The sequence below is a fragment of the Haliaeetus albicilla genome, chromosome 12, assembly GCF_947461875.1.
Source record: "Haliaeetus albicilla chromosome 12, bHalAlb1.1, whole genome shotgun sequence".
In the NCBI taxonomy this organism is placed as follows: Eukaryota; Metazoa; Chordata; class Aves; order Accipitriformes; family Accipitridae; genus Haliaeetus; species Haliaeetus albicilla.
This window is the reverse complement of record NC_091494.1, coordinates 5,966,916-5,988,700: the sequence shown is the minus strand read 5'-3', so window position 1 is coordinate 5,988,700 and position 21,785 is coordinate 5,966,916. Positions and strand designations below refer to the sequence as shown.

The window sequence follows — 21,785 nt, the reverse complement described above, 5'->3', positions numbered from 1 at the left end:
TACAAGGTCAGAGGGGGTTACTCGGGGATTCGTCCAGTCAGATCTCGAAAATCCTCATGGATGGAGACTGCACAACCTCTTGGGCAATCCATTCTACCACGTGACTGTCTTCACAGTGAAGAACGTCTTCCTTAAATCCAGTCAGAACCTCTTCTGCTTCAGCTGATATCCACCACCTCTTACCCTCCCACCATGCACCACTGGGAGAATGACAAAGCGACAACAGACAAACTGAAGTACCTATTGTAATTTAAGATCACAGACATCCATGGAAACATAACAAAATTACTTCTCTGTGTCTATTGAAAAGGTCTTCCCAAAAGATTTAACAATCACATTAACTCTCTGCACCCTGGCAGGTTACAATCAATCCTATAATCCACCAACTAGCCTTCTTTTCTGTTGTAAAATCACCAGTCCCTCTGTGCGAATTTAGTACAATACCAAGAATGTTGCTGTATCTGCTTGACTTTGCACAGTGTGTTAATAAGTTTCACCATTATTCAGCCTACAGCATTATTTAATTCTTCCTATAACACCATCCAGGCCACAGCAAGAGTAACAAGGTGTCCTAAATTTGCCACACTTGCTAATTTTGTAGGTATAGACTTTGTTCTTACAGCAAAATGACTGATGAGGATGTTAAAGATGATCTTTCTAAACTCCAGTCTCTGAGACATCCTTCCATTCTGAGAATCTCCCTCTCAATATAACCCACTAAATTTTCATAATTACCTCAGATTCTTATCAATCTCAATATTCTCATTTAAATTCCTATCATTTTGACCTTTAATAATTTCTAACGGGACTGGGTATCAAAAGGCTGTATTGCAGCATGCCCATCATATTATAGTGCTCTAAGACATCAATTGCTTCATCAAGAAACTCAGATGCAAACAGCAGACAAAAGTCATGTTACAGTTCAGCCTTCTTCCCATTTTCCTCTGTCTTAATTACCCTCACCTTCAAAATCCCTTTTAAAAGGGCACAGTGTTGGGATCAGACTAGTTGGTCTATGATCACCCCTTGCCTTTTTGGACACAGATTCTACAGCAGTTATTCTTCAGGAAGAATGTACTAGCCCCTGAATTGACAATTCATTAGAAATCCTTATTAACAGACCTAATTCTAATTCTTTCACCAGTCTAGAAGGGAGTCCTGGACCTCCTCATTTTGTCAGATGAGCACTGTGACTTCAGTTTTCACCTCAGCTGTTGCAATCTCTTTACCCTGTACAACTACCACTTGTACAGTTACTGTATTGGCAACTTACAGCGTGAGAACATTACAGGAGGACTAAAGCCCTGCAATTTCTAACATAATCTCAACTATGCTTTAATTTAAAATAAATCCCTTACTAGTACTATTCACTTTTAGGACAAGACAGGCATTGTATATTCTGTTGTGTGCAGGTGCTCCATTAAGGTTAAATAAGCTTTAAGATGGTTTCATTACTCACTAGCAATGAAATTACAGTTCATTTTCCAGGTCATCTTAAATGCCAGTAAAGCCTTTATTTGATCATAGTCCTGTGTGTTTTTAAAATGTATATTTTAACCTAGGCTATAATTTTGTCCTGAAGAGTAATTTTCTCTTATTCTAAGATTATTTGCAATTTGCACTGCTTAAAAGCCTCCATTGTGGAGGAGGACCCTTTTGCTTTAGCCAACAGACAACCACAAAACAATAATAATGTATTACAAAAGGATTTCTAAATATAAGCCTTAATTACTATTAATTCTGAGACCTGTTTATAAATACAGTAACAGGTCCCAGAGTGCTGGCATAGCTCCTGCAGCAACATACTACTAGAAAATACTCTTCCACCTACCAGTCCAGAATCTTTCCATTAAAGAGCTTCTCTTTTCCTCTCCAAAATATCAACTGATCAACTTGTAAGCCTGCATTTCCCTAACTTTCTATAATTGTTTTTGAATGCATTACTACATAAGCAAATTCAGTCTATTTAAACTACAAACACATTTAAAACTATTTTTTTTAAGTTAAATTTTAAAAACATTGATACTTTCTTCTCAGTGGTTTGTATTTCCCAATCACTTCAATCAACAAGACTGAGCAAGAATATCTAATGAAAATTAGTTACATTTCTAATGAGCAAGCAGCACCCACTCTTCACCCACATGTTGCAAGGCATTCAGTTGAAGATATTACCCCATCTTTTGCTAAATGAACATAATGATAAGTGATACTTTGGGGTTCTGATATTAAAGACAATTTTTTCATGTTTGTATGTACATTAATCATCCTGTGGCAGCACACATACGTTATCTATCGATTTTAGGCCACTGAAGGAAAATACTACTGACCTAGCAGGAATGCAGGTTAATAAACTCAATTTAGGAAGGTTGATTTTCCACTTGGAATGTTCTCTAAACACTGGTAGGATAACACCTAAGCAGCAGTGCAATTCTCACATGCATACAATAGGAATTAGATGCAGCACAAACTTCAAGTTTTCTCCTAGGACAATGCAAGGGAGGGGGTGGGGGGGGAATAAACTCTGTCCCTATTTTCTCCTTCTCTTTTGTCTCTCTCTTCCCGTCATCAAAAGACCAGAGCAATGGCAGGAATGTGAATGAACAATCTACTTAATGCAAATTTGTTCCATTCAGCCGGCATTCCCAGTCTAAGGGTTACTGAGATTTGTAGCCCATTGTCTCGATTTCTGAAAAAGATGTGCCTAGAAGAGCAATAATTCCCATGCTCCTGGAAAACACAGATGGTAAAAATTCTGGCTATAGTCTGCTGCCTTCAATGGAGCCAGTATTTCATCTCCTGTACTTTCCAGAAGAGGAGGAATTCATTGCACTGAGCCAGATGCTAATCTAGTTCAGCAGTCTCTCTGCGACCATGGCCAGTGCCAATCATTTTCAAGGAGGCTGAAAGAAAAAAACCTTCCATAATCAACAATTACTAAGTAACTTGCTCATATGACAATGTTCTAACTAACTTCAGAGTAAATGCTTGCCTTCTGCTCTAAATACTGACTGTCAGCAGTCACTGTAATGCTCAATTTTATTTAACATGGATGCCATTACCATACACACATTTAATCCTCTTTAGAATCCTACTAACCTTTTGGCACCAATCTTGCCAAATCAAGACGGCAACAGAAATAAGAAAAGAGAATAACTTCCTCATCTCTAGGGCAACCCAAGGCTGCACAGGAATTCACTTTTTCCCTGCCTATTGCAGGGTCGTGTACCTTTACTACATGGTCACAAGCCTGTCAGATCAAGTCTTTGTGAGTGTTTTTGTCATGTGCCTGAATATCCTCTACTGCTACTGCACAGATTGGAATTTAACATAATACTTTGTATAAGCATTAAACAGCTCTGAACACACACACACACACACATATTACATGTTTATGCAATTAACTGCTTCCCAAAGCTGGTTTCAGGCCTTTTTTGTGGCATCTTGTGCTCAGCAAATGTTTTCCCTGGTTTTTTTCCCCTGATTATTTCTATTGCAGTACGGAAAAAGTTAAACACAGGAGTAGCTGACAGTTTTTCCAAACCTACTACCTCCTGTATACCAGCTGTGAAAATCCTCTGTTGCGCAATGTTACTCTTACACAAGTTTCTCATAACTTACCCAAGTCTAAACTAACTTTAGTAGTATCACCTACAGACATTGCGACGCTATAGCTTTCACCTTACAATCCTTCTGCATTAAACTGTTCTGTTCAAACATAGAGACTGTGAATGATTACACAAACTGCTGATAATTTTAAGACACTTTAATTTTCTTCCCTATTCTTGTTTCCCTAATCGAATTTGAACTTATGACAAATCCATAAGTCTATTACTACTTCATTAAAATAGCCTCTTGGGAAGCGTGAAGATTTTAGCAATGCAAGTAGGTAAAGGGGTATAGAAACATGATACCCTATTGTTAAAATAGCTACAACATCTGTTATCCTTCAGTGAAGCAGCGGATCTTAAAGATGCCGCATGTTTTGTTAGTGCATCAGCTTCTCACCCGAACCCTGTTAAAAATTAATAAGTCCAGCCATCTGTGGACACTTCATTAAATTATCACAGATCTTTTTCTTCTCCTTTGCTTGAACATTATTCAGCATCATTTGTCTGAGTGGCAGAAGTGTGAAACATGTTTTAAAATACAATTTTGTTAATAAGACATATTTCATGAATCTCACTAGCAAATAGATTAGGCTTCAGAATTACAAAACATTCATGGAGAAAATAAGTCCAGCATCACCTGAATTAAGATAAGGCCAGATGCTTCTAGTCCCTTCTACAATGAAGGAACACCAACTATCATGTATTCCCCCCCCCCTTGCTTAGGAAAGCTAGACCGGAGAGAATGCAACCTGGCCTAAAATCTGGGCAGGAGACAACTGGTCAGGGGAGATAAGAGTATTCTTAGAAGGATTATAACATGAAGAGAAGAAAACCTACCAAATGTCCTTGTTGGCTAAACTAAAGCAGGAAGTATGTGAAATACACAACACGAATGAGAAATTTCAGTACGTCATCAGACTCCTGACTTTGTTAAACACAGCCTTGGTAACATAATTAACATGGCATATACTGATTTAAAAAGCTATCCCTTGATCAGAATTAAGAAACGGGGAAAGGGAAAGGATGTCATTGTACACATCAGTAACAAGCACATTGACATAAGTACCTATATGCATATAATTACACACACAGAGTAACCTGGTATGACCCCAGAGCTGTTCTGAACTGGCAACTGAATGTGAGATCTCCTGAAGTCCCTTCCAAGCTCAATTATCCAATGACACTATGCTATGGGGAAGCTATACAGAAAACTATGGAGAGATACAGCAAAATATTGCACAAAATACTGTGCAAAGAAGAACAGAATTACACCTGTCAAAACAAGCTTCTTACAGGGAAAGAAGAAAATTGATCATGCCCTGGAGCACCAGGTTAGATTACACCAATTTGAGGTTGCCATCATCCCCTCTCAAACTTGGATCTGAGCTTTGCCACAGAACCACAAAGTAAAAACAAAACTAAGCAACCACACACGCACAAATTTAAGAGGGTGTTTGGACTAGTAAAGCACATCAGAATATTCTGAAGTTTTACCTGACGAAAACGTTTCTCTTAGGATTTATTTTAAACAAAAAGTGTTTATAGAGTTGTCCTTTACAAACCAGTGGTAGACTTTGCAAAGCCTAATATCCTGAAAGCTCAAACCGAAATACAGCAGCGTAAGAACACAGCCATGTAGATGTCAGAAAAAAAACCAAACTTACAAATTGATGTGATCAAATCTGAGAGAGTATTAAAGATCAATTCTGATTCTGAACTGTATTAGAGATCAATTCTGATTTTGAACCAGGCCACAGAAAGCTCAGAGTACCTGTTGAACTCAGTCCATCAACAGAAACAAATATACAGAGAGATCCTGACTTAAGAAACCTTGCTTAGCCTGGAACAACTCTTTACACCTTAACCAGGACGCAATAATCCCACGTGAACTTCTCTCGCAAAAGCTTGATGAAAAGAAATGAGACAAAAGTCAGCAAGATAATCCTGGTGAAACCACTAGACTTGTCTCTTACTCAGTATTGTGCTGTCAGTCCCAAGTCAAACATCTAGAAATAACTTTACGATGCCAACTTTGCCAAACGCTACCTTTGACAGAAGTCGCAGGAATAACGAAGTACTCAGACCAAGAAATAAAGAGCAGACATGATGTATACATCCTGATATTGTAACAAATGGGGTATGGGCTCCTAACCAGAAAGAAAAATAAAATAATAAAATTAAACAGCTGAGTGTATGCTTGCTATGTTCTCCGACATCCCAAGTCTATAGTGATGATCCAGGCTCACAGCCTGACCAGCTCCAGCTCCAGGAGAAGCAGTAGAGGAATTTCATGAATGAGTAAGACTGGCTCTGAGACGGGATGAATGCCTGGTGCCTGGTAACTTCAAAATGAAAGACAGTTGCTCTGCAACTGCAGAACGTGTCCTGGCAGAATTTTTAATGAAGATAACTGGATGTGTATAGCTGCTCAAGTTAGGAGTGAAGCACTTACAGAAAACCCTAACGTAGTAAGATTCAAGTATATTTTTTAAAAAACCTAATAATGTAGAAGGAAGAAATGCTAAGCAAGAAGTTAATCCAGCCTTCCTTAATGGAAGTAGATCAGAAACCTTTTGGAGGAAACAAGAGAGATCAGAAATTAAGAACTGGTCTTTGCTAAGATATTGAATATGTTGAAGAACAACAAGACTAGAGAATAGACCAAGGCTAAACAAACAAATCCAAATTCTAGTCTGGTGATATCAAGAAAGGATCAATATATTACTCCAGGAATAAAATGGGAACAAGAAAGGTGATTGAAGGAAGATCTTCAAAAATACAGAGGTCATTGATGACAACCATAAACTACAAGAAAGGTAATGGTAGGTGAGGTGGGGGATGTCAGTCCATGGCACAGCAGAAGGTCAGGCTCAGAAAGTGCTGCACAAAACGGCACAGGAATACAGAAAAAATAATTTGGCTAATGGAGTAGGTGAAATAATAGCCCCATTAAAATCAGAGACAGGACTTGCAATTAAGGGGCCAAAGAACACAAAAGCTCCAGCATCAATAGCAGCAGTTCAAGGCAGCAGGAAAAGCTGCAGTAGCCAAAATGAATTTGATCTGTACAGACACTCAGAAACACGGTAAGTAGACATTTCTAATACCACAAAAAATGAACTGAGGGTGTGCAAACTATGGAATAATTTAGCTGGTACTGTTGAAGATCATTCTAATAGTGAGGACAATGAAGAAAGCACTCTGGGATTTCAAGAGAAGACCTTTAGATAAGGTATGCAGATTGCCCCATCATTTAAGAAACCTCAGGTCTTGATCAATACACTGCCTTAAAAAAAAAAGTACAGGCTCACAATTACTCTTTCTAAAACAAAATCAATAGCCATAACAAAAGAAGAATAAGATCCGAGTATTCTGGTGAAAGAAAAGAGCTTGACAGGTTAAATAATTTTAGATCCAGGCGAGGCTATGAATTACGAAAGCTCATGTGAACAAGCTATTCAAAGAAGATTAATGCACAGAAAGGACTGTCATGATAAATTTATCAAGAAACTGGAAGAAAGGAAAGATCAGAAAAACTTTTACAGGCAACTCTACAGACAGTGACAAAGACAGCTGGTACCTGACAACAGACATTTAGAGATAGGAAATAAACCAAACAATTTCCCAGAGAAATACTCAGAATCTATAAATAGCAACGAAACCCCTCAAAAATAGAGTACTTGAAGACTGACATAACAGGAGACATAAATACAAAGAAGAAAGAACTTCTACAGATACAAACATCTAGCTGAAAAAGATGATGTCTAGAGACAATAAGGATACATAGCAGAAAGGAGGAGAAACACTAAAAGGAGTATAACTAGCAAATTATTCAATAAAACTGTAGGTCGCTCAAAGGGATCTGGAGAAAAACAGCTAAGGTGTGGATTATCACACCACTGACCCTTGAATCATGGACAGTTGCTAGCAATTAAGCTCATCGTATCCGAGAGAGTTTTTTAAAGGTCTCTCCATAATGAAGCCTTTCTTTGCTTTATTTTTAATGTGTTCAATTTGAGAACAGTCACAAAAGAGCAGAGCGATGGTGCAGCTAATTCAGGAATTTGACTTTAGAAGCTATTAAAGAAGGAAGAGCAACACCTTTACAGAAACCTATAAATTATCTAGAGACATTTCCCCATGCCCCCCCCCCCAAATAGGGGGTTATATATGCAAGTAAGGAGGAGTTGCAGGGTTTTTTAATAATTTAACATTTTTATTTCTAGTGTACTTGTGAATGATGAGACATATCATATGCTTTCAAGAATGTTACCAAGAACTAACCTCACTGAAATCAACCATAGCAAGTTTCCTAACTTAAATTTTCCTTATTAAAAATAATTTTCCTCCATTTTGTTTCCTTTTCAGTGTCATTAAACTTCCTCTTGAATTTCTATTATGAAAAAAATAAAGAATTTATCAAACACATACTTCTGCCATGATACTTCTTACCCTTACAGCTTTTGTGTCATCTTTCATTTGGATAGGTGTGATAGTACAAGCTCTTATCATTTTCAAAATGCAATATTCAGTTGAGTTAAATCTGAACAATGCCAGTGTGGAGACCCTTCACTTTTACACTAACTAAAGCTGAAACGTCTTGTTGAATCCCACACTAGAAAATGCAGTGAGTTAAGAATACAGGCTGCATATATAACTATCACTTGCCTGACAGTTTGGGATTTAGTGAGTAATCTATGCGAAAATTTGTCAAACAAAATTACAAAAGGGATTGCTGATGCTGACATGCAAAACAAATAAGGAAAAATACATATTTGAGTGAAAATATTAACAAATGAGAAAGCTAATCTAAACAAAGTTCATCCAACTTTCTTGTTTGGGGGTGTTGATGCATCATCAATATGCTCTCACCTTCTACTTTTGCATCACCATCTAGAATCACCCATCAACAGATCATCTACTATAAACCCAAGTGATTTCAGAAATTTGGCACTGAAGCTCCCTTTTACAGAATTCATGCTTCTCTAGAGATTGGCTATATTGCCTGCCGCATTTTCAAAACCAAAGGTCAAGATCTGAATGTATACTGTAAAGAGCTTTTAATTTTTATGACTTACAGTAAGTTTATATTATTTTTTGAAGTACATGAACATAAAGACAACTTTGTCCATTAACCAAATGCACAAAGGATACTTTCATTGCTAATTACAAGACTTAACAATTTAAGTTGCAAGCTGGTAAACTGATAAAACCTAATCTTTTTGGTTTATGAGATGGAATGTTGCACCTAAGATAATGCCTAATTAAGATAAATCTTAACTTAATGAATGACCGCAAGATTTAAACACTTCTGTGCTGTGTGTTTAAGAATCAAGAATATTAGCTACCACAACCATCTTAAACAAGATAATCACAGCAAGAAGGGAGATTTCCACTACGTGTAAATGGGATAGCTGGTAATGGACATCTGAGGTTTCACCAATTTGGATTTTTCCTCCTACATCTATCCATCTGAGAAAGGATCCATAATCATCCCTCCCCACCCACCCCCACCCCCCATTTTCTGACTGGGCTTAATAAGGGATCTCTCATTGCACATTAATTCTATTCTAGAAAATACATACTAGTTTGCTTTTTTCTGAACAGTAACGTGAAATTGTTACTACAGCAGGAAGTTCAGGCATGAGTGTTACAGATCTACTTGTGCCCCCCCTCCTATAGCTACAGGAGGATTTGTTACCCTCCAATGAGCACAAATAAGCTTTAACTAGCTCACTGACCCATGCAATTAGGGACAGGGATAATACTAGTCAAAATAGGCTCTGATTTTACTCGATATTAGGTGTAATAAACTTTAAACAGAAAAGCTTAAGAAAACCTGCATTTTTAAATAGAAACAGTGGTTTTAATATCATCCAACTAGCAAATTAGAATCTCTTCACCTAGGCTATAACTTGATCATTAGATATCAACGACGAGTTTAAAAAGAAGCAGGTCTAAAATTCTCCTGCTGTGGGCTTTCACCCAGGATGAGAATAATCAATTCAGCTGCAGACAAATTGTACAGCTATCTGCTGTGGATGTGGCAAGAAGCTGCCTGACACTAAATCATTACTTGGTAGACTGCTTTCATATGAGTTGCTGGAGCGAACACAGCGCTCTAAAAAGCACGATAAATTCACTGGACAGAGAAGGACCTGAAATCAGGCTCGAGGAATTACAGGAAGCAATTCCTGGCATGCACACCACAAAAATAAGGGAGACAGACCAATTGCTGCCCAAGAGAGAATACATCCTGGATCAAAAGCAACACTTCCTCTGCTCTGAAGTCTAGAGAAGTTACTATGTTGATACCCTGCTGATCTCTCTAAGGCTTTCAGTTCAGGTATGAAACAACAGATTTAGTTTGATGAGATTTCTGCTGATTCATTTTAAAATAATTACTTCATTCATAAGCAATTCCAAGTCCTCCCCTGCCATACCCCCTGAAAAGAATTAAATTCAAACAAACTGGGAGAAAAATTGTACCCTAACTCTCGTTAACACCATGTGAGAGGTATAGAAGTCATTCAAGATCAGAGTAAAACATCAACATCATTTTGCTTTGGCATTTGTTTGGGTTTTGTCAGAAAGGAAGAAGGAAAGGAAATAGATGGTATGCTAGCAGTCTCTCAAAGGCAAAGCCTTCCAGGCTGCACACCCAAAAAGTGAAGCGCTCCATATCACCTTTGGTTCCCATCTCACAAATTTATGCAGTTACTGAAAAAAAAAAAGAAAAAAAAAAAAGAGATGACAAAGTCTACGAATGCATTTTTCCTAACCTTACACTGAAAATATTTATAATAGTTCTGAATCTGGACCTTTGCTTTCACTCCAAGTACTAATGTAGATCAGTCCAAGGGCTCGCAGAGATTTTTTTTCCTACTTTAACTGGACAAATGTGGACTGTAAGAATTTAGAGTGACATACAAGGTAGAACATTTATTATCTTACATGTCTAAACTCTCATGTTTTTAGTAACGGCTGACAGAAACTGTACAAAGTGCAGTTTTGTTAAAACCACCTTTCCCATTTGACTGTCATTGACAAGAAACGCATTTTGATCTAAGCCAATTTATGAAAAATGCAGATGCTTTTTTTACAGAAAATGTATTTTTGCAAGGAAATTTTATCACCCATGTCACTTACTTTTACTGCTCAAGTGCTCTTAAGTACTCTCCACTGTAGTATCTACGCTCTTAGTTTTTTTTCCAATTCCAAGGTACTAGAAGTTCTTTATTCATGAAGACCAGATCAAGATTTCCCCCCCCACACTCTTAAAGGAAATATGCAATGCTGAGTAAAAAATGTTCTGTTATTTCCAACCTAACTGCATCTCCGAGGAGCTGATATATGCACATAGTTTGTTCCGCTCAGCCACTGAGCTAAGCTTCTCTCTTATCCTTTAGGGATGGCACAGACACACACACAGTCCAGGAAGAAATAAAATGCTGTTCAGTTGTAACCTTCAAAGTTAGGCAAAACTTGCAAAAGACATGCAATTCCAGAACCACACAACTTTTATGCAGTTCTTAGTAGTTACAGCAAAAAGCAGAGATAAAATTTCAACCCAAATTAATGCTTGAGCAAAATTCTTAATTATTCACCATTGTTTATACATAAGTGATTTGATATTAAATAGCTAATACTATAACATTCCAGAAATTAAGTTCTCACAACCATGACACATCTCTTTGATGACATGCCTTGCAGAGATCTAGCTTTAATTGCAAGAACACATCCATCCAGGTCCTCCTCTCTCCCACAAACTGTGCTCAGGCAATGTCCGGGATAATAATTTCTTGGCCGCAACTTTACCTACTGCATATCACCCCAAAACTGTAATGGATACAGAATTACTTATTTCTGCATGGTTTTCTCTTAGCATACTCATTTACAACATCTTGGTACATTATAAAAAGTAATACTCTAAATTTATTGAAGATAAATTCTTTATTATCCCATTGAGAAAAAAGCAAAGCATGGAGATCTTCTTGAGACCATATAATGAGCCTGCAACAGAAGCAGGATTAGACATCAGCATCTCCTGGCTCATAACTCAATTAATTCCTCCAAGCCACATTACATTAAATACCACAGTAGTTGCTATAGACAGCTCTTCTAGTCATCAATTTGGAAGCCCAAAGCTATAGTCAAGATGCAAATAAACCTTAAAAAGGCAATCTAGTCAGCTAAAAACTGGAACAATTTCTCAAGTGAAGTTCATTCTCCACATCCGATGTAGCGACATCAAGTAAATCGCATTGGTCAAGCACAGCTCAAGGGCTTGACATCCTCATTATTGAGAAGTTCTGTGCAACGCTACGCAGCACGTCAGAGAATACAGTTTGCAGTTTTCCGCCCCAGTCTTAAGTCTCCTGCTCACTAAGGAATCATCCTAACTTTTTGCAATCCCCTGACCAAGGGGTTATGTATCTTCCAAGCTGTACAAGACCTGAGGGAGCAAGATCATGGAGCATTTCTTTCACCACACAACCCTATCCTGTTTTCTGGCCCCTGAGTTTGATTCTATACATGGAGGGAGACCAGTCAGCAAAAGGAATGAAAGTGATTATGTACTGCATATCACATGGATACGACCGTACCATATACAAAGGGACAGGTAACTGCAAAGTCAACACATTCTGACATTTAGCCTTCAGATACTTGATTTCACAGACAAAAACATTACTATGAAGGTTTTAAATGAAGTTCTGATAAGAAAAACAGTGAAGACAAATTTTATTAATGAAGCTGCAACAATCCCTCCGCCATACCACAGCAGTAGGATCTGAAGCCAAAGGCTTTGGCAGTCTGGTAGCTACATGATTAGCTGAACTAATGAGCAGAAGGAGGAGGGTTTATTCAGGTCAGAAAAGCAGAGAACTACAGAGAACACCGTGCCGAGAGCACAAAGTGCTAGAGCATACTCAGAATTAAACTCCAAATCTTCTTCCCAAGTGTGTACATGATGTGCCCCAACCCACACAAGTATTACTAGTTGTAAACGGAAAAACGGGAAGTCTGTCAAGGTTTCAGCGTTTGTGTTTTCAACACAAAACAATACTGGAAGCTTCACCATGAGTTTTCTATAGGAGTCTCAGTTACTCCTCAGTAAGGAGTCTCTTACTTCTTTCTCAGTAAGAAACCTTAACTCTCACACCTCAAAAAACCTGAAGAGTAAAGGCTCCTCATCTATTATCACATATGGAAAAGGTTCTTTAAAAGCACACTGTCAAATGCACTACAAACTTGCCAATCCACACCATCATCAATTTTCCCCTGCCGTGACACATTTATAGCACTGTGTCAGAAACATAAATTGAAGCAAGAAACCAAGAAAGTAGGTCTGTAACATAACACACTCAGTCACTGTCTGAACAGTCCACACTCAGGTATTGAGAGTGTGTGTTTTGGTCTGATTTTTTCATACAACGGGTGACTAAGTCCCTCTGTCACCTTGCAACACCTTGAATTATCAGTATCTGTCATCCCATGGCAATAAAAGAGCTTTAGTTTCTGACATTCAAAAATTTTAGATCCGTCATACTATAATATATAAAAAGTTCTTTAAATAATTTGAGGAATTTATGAAAATTTATCAGCCTGTTAGACCTTTATGCAAGACTCACCACAGGTAGATTGCTCAGCGTTATCCATCGGCTGTTAGGGAAAACAATGCAGTTATAAGACTAAAAACTCAAAACCTGTATTCATTCCTATGTATGGTGGAACACGGCACATTTTTACTGGATTTTCATTGCCCTGGCCTACGTTACTCACCAGAATTTGTCATTTTCAGGCAATTAAGTTATTTATTAAATAAGAAGCAGTTAAAAATTGCAAGCTATGCTTCATAATATTCTCTTTTAAAGAGCTCAGGTGCATTGCAGTACAACATTCACACACACCATATGAATTCAACATACCACTGCTCAATTAAGAAGGGAATTAGCTACCTCCCACTGTTATCTTGAGGCCGAGGAGAGATCTTACTATGCTAACCATCCCCACACTTACCGCAGCCTGAAAGCTTCCAATTAAAAGAAAGGGCGGGGGGGGGGAAGAAATATTAAAACCCACCGATAAAACTGAGGGATTCAAATGAGGTCAAGAAAAGCAATATAGTTAAACCAGAATTTAAATATTCTATCTCTTATTCCAAAGCCTTCAGCAACTAAAGCTACCCTTCCCCCCCAACTGAAGGATTAAACTGTGCAGTCTTGCACAGCTCTTGGCACTTAACTGAGTTAGTAAATAGGTTTTCACACCTCTACATTTGACAAATCTTTTGGAGCAGCAGAACAACTTATGCACACTGCAGCCAGAGGATGCTCTTGTGCAGGTTTCTAACTTAACAGGATGGCATAAGGCAATGCAGACCATGCGTCAAGACCATTTACCTCTAGTTCTGAACAACAACAAAAAAAAATCCACAATTTTTATTGTATGGAATTGATCAAAAATCTAATACAGCTGTTAGGCCAACATGAGACAAAGGGGCAACTATTTGTGTGGCAAACATTCGTATTGGCTCCAGTTAGACTATACTTGTTCAGTTTTCTAGCAAAGATTTTTTGAAAACAAAACTCACCAGAACTGCGTTGGGTTAGATTTTGTTTTGTGCGGTTTTTTTGTTGGTTTTGTTTTGAGTTTTTGTTGTTTGGGTTTTTTTTTTTAAACTAAAAGGCTCTTTAAAATCCCATCATTTAAAAACTATCAATTAAACTAGTATCTTCTCCACTAATACGGGGGAAAATTGAACTGGAAATTTTGAAGACATTTTGGATTACCTTCATTTTTAACCCCATTAACCTTACCTAATGATCATATAGACCAGAATGATAACAGAAGCAAGACACTGAATGATCTCATGTGGAAAGCAGCAAAATTAATCACAACAGCAGCAATGTAAGAAGGTGGTAATTGCCTGAGAAGTGTGTGAGAACTGCTTTTATTGTCCTCATTGCCAAGAAACTTAGAAATGCATTTCTCATTCAGAGACTCTAAAAGTTACTCCTTTAAGGTATAAAACCCCCATTTTTTTATTTCTGACATTTCTGATGTTTCACAACAATGCTACAAGCTAACTTAATCGCAACAACATCAGAATATAAATGACAGTAAGCAGCAGCTCTGGGAGATGCTGTAGCACTAGTCAGGAAGAATTCATTACCTCGAGACATTTATTAAGCAAAGGAAAAAAAATTGTTTGAAAAAGGCTGGCAAACATCATTAGAGAAACAAAAGAAAATTGCTTCATGGGCTTTTTTCCTAGTTACGTTGCCTTAGTTTATCTTTTTTTTTTTCTGGTTGGTTTTTGAAGTCTCACTCTTACTAAGTAATTATAAGTCTCTTCCAGTTATACTGTTTACAACACACACAGTCTGACACTCCCAAGCCCTGAGATACAAGCAAATGACATTCTGAAAATAGATCGCTTTCCCCAGTCATATTCTTTATTTTTTTATAAGCAAACTTCACTCACTTACTGCTTTCTACCCCCTAAACAAAAGCTGTTACCAAGTCATGTCTAAAGGTTACTCAAAACACCAAAGGTGAGATTATGACTTGGGTTTCTTACATATGTCAGGAAAGTTTTAAGCATTTGGTTGGTTGTTACTTTTCAAACCTCCTTGTTCATACCTGATACTCAAGAAACAGAAAAATACAAAACCCCAGCACTCCTGCTTTCTCTGCCAGTCTTCCAGTTCTTTAGGGACCGTACACATTGCTAGCTTTTAGGAGGTTCTCAAATGTTTCATGACAGAGGGCAGATAAATCTCAACATATAAGCAGGCAGAGAAAGTTATTTTTAAGTGTATTTATACATAAAGGAAGTAGAACCCTGCTCTTTTTTTCCCCTTCTAAGCTGTGGTAAATCTTCATTGTGACTACATGCACCTGACAGGGTTTTTTTAATCCATTCATTCCAGTTTTCCTGATCTTCAGCATTTCCTGAGAAACACCCACACATGAAGCCGCTTAGATGAATAGAATATATGACAACTTTCAGCTAGTAAAATGAGAGATACAGTCCCAGTTTCACTGGTAACTGATGAAACTATCTTTTCTGTTCTTGGAAAGCACCTTCCTTCTTTTGCAAGGGCAAAGCATGCACCTACTTTATCATGGTGTTAGTTATACTTGACAACAAAAAGAGACTTACCTGCTACCGCGAGCTTTGCTGTTCTGCTGACAATGGTCCCCAAGCTTTCCACAGTTGCCACACATTGATAATATCCTTCATCAGGTTTATTATGCTTGGAATGCACCACACTGTTTATTAATAAAGATCCATCTGGTAGCAACTGACGACGGTCATCTGACACCAAGTTTAGAAAAGTCCCATCTTTTTTCCATTCAATTTTTGGAGAAGTTTCACAATAAGCTGAACAGTTCATTATAACAGAAGCTCCACGAACTGACAGAACATCCATTGGCTCCACCAGAAAGTAAAAAGGAGTGAAGGTTCTCACAAGGGATCCTGTAAAACACAAATCACACACCACACAATTTTTGGGTTAGCCTTCTACATTTTTAAAACAAAAAATGCATCCTCATTTCTAAATATCATAATGTGCATAAGAGCTATCGCTACTCGCAGTATTGTCTCCCTGAACATATTAGAAATAGCTTGGTCTATGTGACAGCATTTTTGCTTTGACTATTTACACCAATGGACTCTTAAATTCAAAGAGGTTTTCATCCCTAAAACATATTTGTCTGCTCATATGGGAATCAATATGGTTCATAGTCCAGAGCAACCCATTGCAGGCAGAAGTCTGCCTCATCAAAACTTATGCAAATATATGTGCTTGGGTACCACATCTATAACAAACAATACGTACTCTTAAGGTGCTTGGCCTTTTGTGGTATGGGTGTCACACCACAACACTGTGGTAATTTGTTTTGTATAATAAAGATTAAGAAACATTAAGAATAACTCAGCCCTCAAGAGAAAGAGAGTCTCCAATTCTGAGCTTAACACATCTTGCAATGTGATTACTTTTCCATTTTAAGTATTCCCAAAAGAGTTCTATAATTAACATCTACTTTGCATTAAGAAGTGAATTTTAAGTACTGTACTTCTGGTGTACTTGGTCAAGCAGAAATATTGTGTATCAATATCACTTTGACTTGTCTTAACTTAATTATCAATAGAAAACAGAAAGAAGAAAAATTATTTCAGGGAAGAACAGTTTTCCAAATCAGCATACGGTTGGGTTGAGAGAAAACAGGGTCTTTGTTTTTAAAGCCAACCTTAGAAATAACATCCAGGCTCCCCACCTACACTCTGACAAATTCCACCTTTCCTCCACTTGGGGACAGGGAGTGGGATACATGTACAAAACATCACAGCGATATAAATTGAAATACTACTATCTGTCTACCAGCAAACCAAAAATGAAAGCACCAGACTAAAAGGTTAACAGGGCTTTTGAAGCGAGTCACTTCAACCCAGAGCTGCAAGGATTCCTCCTATCTTCATATAAAGAAAGCAAGCCACAAAAGGAAACACTTAAAAATGCCAGCTGAAAACAAACACACAGCCAAACTTACAAAGACTTTTTGCAAGGCCTAGAAAATAACTATTTGCCATAGATGCAACAGCTAAATGACAATCCTAATGAATAAAGCATATTTTGCAAGCACTGTGTCTACTAATGTACTCTCAGCATGAAGTGGCAGACTCGGACCACCCTTGTCTAAAAATTTTTAAAATAACTTTTTGAAGTCACATGCTCAAAGCATACCATATGAGAATGTTCTTTAACAGCTATGGCAAAGGAGTTCAATTTCCCTTTACACAGCAGTACACAACCACTGAGGAAACAAAAACAGTAGCTTCAACTAAAAAGCCTTACAGTTTTGCTAACAGGGTTTTTTTTACTGGCCATCTACAGGACAATAGGCTGTTTAGAGAGACCAGAAAGGAGAAGTCACTGGTATTGCTTTTTTTTTTTTTTTTTGGGGGGGGGGGGGGTGTAGTTCTTCCGAGAAAAATAACCAACCCAAAACAGTGCAAGTGGTTTCCATCATTAAGCTATCTGTTAGCATGTACTTCAAAGCCAACATGGGGGGGGGGGGAAGTTGGTCTTTAAAGCCTGTATATAGTTCTTAACAGCAGTCTTGAACTTGGGGGGAGTGAGCATTGCCTCCCAGTTACATGTAGTCTTTAAGATGAACATTCAGACAATAAATAAAGCGGTGAAGACAGACCTCTTCTCCATTGTACTGCCCAGGTCAATACTACATTATTTTTATCTGACACTGGCGTAGCAAACATACCCATGAACCAGTTTACTTGATCTGGCAGTAAGCAATACATGATACAGTAAGAAGGTGTTTTTCCGTTTAAGCACTTCTCCTAAGAATGCAAAGGCAACCTGTACCACTTGTGAGAGGCATTGTTAGAAAAGGGTTAAAATGCATTGGCAAATACAAAATGAAGCTTCGCCACACACATGAAAACCTTCGGAAAGGGTCATAAAAATACTCATCTCAAAACTATTTAATCTTCCACAGTAAGGTTGCTAATTAAATGCTGAAGTATGTTAAGACCACCTTGAAGAAGGCTGTGCATTCAATAACCAGATTTGTTTCATTAAGTCACAGAATAATTATGAAGCCTGTGTTTTTAGAAAAAGTACAAATATGAAAGAGACCTTTACTTGTAAAGCAAGTCTGTCCTGTAAGCATTTTAGCTTCTTCAATTGCTTGGTTGTGGTTTTGTTTTTGGTTTGGGGTGGTTTTTTTTTAATCGGATTTACCTTCTAAAATAGCCTTAATTAACAAATTGATATGATTCCCTCTATCACTGAATTGCACAGCAAGTCTCTCATCTCCAAAGAGACTTCAGCTTCCCCCTGGAGAGGGACTCCAGCCTTCCTGCACAAAGCCTATTGTCTTTGCTACTCAGAATTCACAGAAACCTGAAGATAAGACTGGAGTGGTGCAAGAGAAACAACAGATAAATTACGCTTTTGTAGGTTATATCATTCAAATATTCTTCTACCTTCAAGAATTCAAAGAGGAAATAAGGAAAAAAAGTACAGAAAGACTGAAGTTTCCCTAGTGACAGCAACAGTCTCAGACTGGAGACCTGTTATGTTGGTATCCAAATCCTTGACATTACGTCTTTCCTAAGGGTAAGAAAAAGACCGAAAAAAACCCCAAATATACACAACATAAAAAACCCAAAACAAATCACAAAATTTCTATGTGCTGCTTATGTTACTTTGGTTTGTATAATCACACTTATGTGCAGATGTACTTGATTCTTTGTGTGCCGAGTACCAAGTTTCAGCTCTAATATACCAAATGGCAGAAAACAAACAAGAGTCATGAGCAGCATGAAAATACTTTAACCTGTTTATCAGTATAATCTCTTCCATTGCTCCAGAAACCTAAAGGTCTTTTTTAAAATTAAAAGATTCAGCTTTATTGTCCCTGGGTTTTGCAAGAGAAAGCATTCTACCCAAGCTATCAACCTTTTCCCCCCTCATTTACAAGCTTCTGTAAGTTTTTCCAATACAGATCCAGACACCTACCAGAACAAAATACAAACACTCTTGAATTTTGTTTTTCTCTGCCCTTCTTCCCTGGCTTTTCAAAGAAAAGCTAGCAAACCCTTGGAAAGGGGAGGCTGGCTCCTTGTTTGCCTTGTCTAGCTTTGATGCAGATTGCAGCAGATCAAATCCATTGATGGGATAAGATTGTTCTTATCCTGGAAGCAACAAGGTGCCCAAGGAAATAGCGTTGCAGAGTATAGAGCAGAGGATGTCAAGAGAGCATGTCAAGAAGAAACAGCAGCACAGAAGGGATTCGAGACTTTCAGGAAGACTGGTGTCGTGGTTTCAGCCCAGCCGGTAACAAAGGACCACGCGGCCGCTCGCTCACTCCTCCCGCCCCCCTCCGGTGGGATGGGGGGAAGACGGAGGAGAGAAAAAAAAAACCAAACCTGGAACCTCGAGGGTTGAGATAAAGGCAGTTTACTGGAACAACACAAAGAAATTGCAACAACAACAACGGTACTAATGAAAAAGTATACAAAAAGAGTGATGCACAGTGCAACTGCTCACCACCCGGGACCCGACGCTCTGCCACTTCCCCCACCGAAAAGAAGAGCCCACCCCCCGGCCCGCTCCCCCTTTATATACTGAGCATGATGTCACATGGTATGGAATAGCTCCTTGGCCAGTTCAGGTCAGCTGCCCCGGCTATGCCCCCCACCTCCCAGGTTCCTGTAAAAATTAACTCTATCCCAGCTGAACCCAGGACATTATCCACCCCTTATTCTATACCATCTACATCATGCCCAGATCTTACATTTTCCAATCGACCACTACCACTTCCTTGTCTTATATATATAAGTATATGGACTTGCGTCCGTCCCCGTCGTCCCCCCGCACACACACACACACGCGAATGGTATTCCTTTAGCGTATGGGCTATTCCTCTAATGTGTCCATTGATTTTATTTAGTCCATGACTTTGGGGCTCCATCTGTTGTAACAGTTCTTCAGGATAAGAGAGATGGTGTGAGATGGTGGGTTGTTGTATGCTGCCTCTGGAACTTGTGGCTAGTACATTTGGTGCAACTCACGCCCTTGTTCTGCAGGTCGAGGATGTTGATCTTGAGGAAATTGCTGGGTGTCAGTTCAAGTTCTGTCGCTGTTGTACTTGGCTTAGTTTCAAAGTCCATCCCGCAGTCATTTGGGTAATTCTTACAGTAATACCCTTGATATGGCATATAGACACTATAGATACAATGACATGCATTGGCAGGGTATTTAGCAGTTAGGTATCATACAGCCCAATTCACTGGCTATTCTCTCCCAAAATCAAATCTCCCTGAGGTACACATCGAACTTCCCCATCCTTCTGCATCACCCACCAGGTGTACCCAGGTCCCTGAGCAAAAACAACCCCTTGAATGGGTTTGCCTCTGCTTGAGGGAGGACTAACCCAGACTGTCTTTCCTAACATACTCCTCATGCGCACTACAGGGACTTTATCGCCTTCTACAGTATGTGGAAGTCTTGGTTGGGCGGGGCCAGCCCGATTGGCGGATCCTCTAGTATTAACTAACCAGGTGGCTTTTGTTAAATGTGTATCCCAATGTTTGAAAGTCCCACCCCCCATCGCTCTCAATGTAGTTTTCAGCAGTCCGTTGTATCGTTCAATTTTTCCGGAGGCCGGTGCGTGATAAGGGATGTGATATACCCACTCAATGCCGTGTTCTTTGGCCCAGGTATCTACGAGGTTGTTTCGGAAGTGAGTCCCGTTGTCCGACTCGATTCTTTCTGGGGTGCCGTGTTGCCATAAAATTTTCTCTTCAAGGCCCAGAATAGTGTTCTGGGCAGTGGCATGGGACACAGGGTATGTTTCCAGCCATCCAGTGGTTGCTTCCACCATTGTAAGCACATGGCACTTGCCTTGGCGTGTTCGTGGGAGTGTGATATAGTCAATCTGCCAGGCCTCCCACTGTTTATATTTCAGCCATCGCCCCCCATGCGACAGGGGTTTTTGCCGCTTGGCTTGCTTAATTGCGGCACATGTTTCACATTCGTGGATGACCTGTGCGATAGTGTCCATGGTCAAGTCCACCCCTCGATCTCGAGCCCATCTATATGTTGCATCTCTCCCCTGATGGCCTGAGGTATCGTGGGCCCACCGAGCCATAAATAGCTCACCCCTACGTTGCCAGTCCAGGTCCACCTGAGACACTTCAATCTTGGCGGCCTGATCTGCCTGCTGATTGTTTTGATGTTCTTCAGTGGCCCGACTCTTGGGTACATGAGCATCTACATGACGTACTTTTACCACTAGCTTCTCTATCCGAACAGCGATATCTTGCCACAGTGCGGCAGCCCAAATGGGTTTACCTCTGCGTTGCCAGTTGCCCTTCTTCCATTGCTGTAGCCACCCCCATAGGGCATTTGCCACCATCCATGAGTCAGTATAGAGATAGAGCACTGGCCACTTTTCTCTTTCAGCAATATCTAATGCTAGCTGGATGGCTTTCACCTCCGCAAACTGACTCGATTCACCTTCTCCTTCAGCAGTTTCTGCAACTAGTCGTGTAGGACTCCATACAGCAGCCTTCCACCTCCGATGTTTTCCCACGATGCGACAGGACCCATCAGTGAACAGGGCATATTGCCTCTCATT

At 39.1% G+C, this 21,785-nt stretch overlaps 1 protein-coding gene across 9 annotated transcripts in view; it reads right to left on the bottom strand.

Moving 5' to 3' along the window:
• The window catches only part of NEO1 (neogenin 1), a 221,664-nt gene that overhangs the window by 131,866 nt on the left and 68,013 nt on the right, over positions 1–21,785 (bottom strand). For all 9 annotated transcript variants that reach the window (XM_069797777.1, XM_069797781.1, XM_069797782.1 and 6 more), the window contains exon 2: positions 15,778–16,095. In XM_069797777.1, coding sequence (XP_069653878.1) covers positions 15,778–16,095 — 318 coding nt within the window. The remainder of the gene's footprint in view (positions 1–15,777; positions 16,096–21,785) is intronic.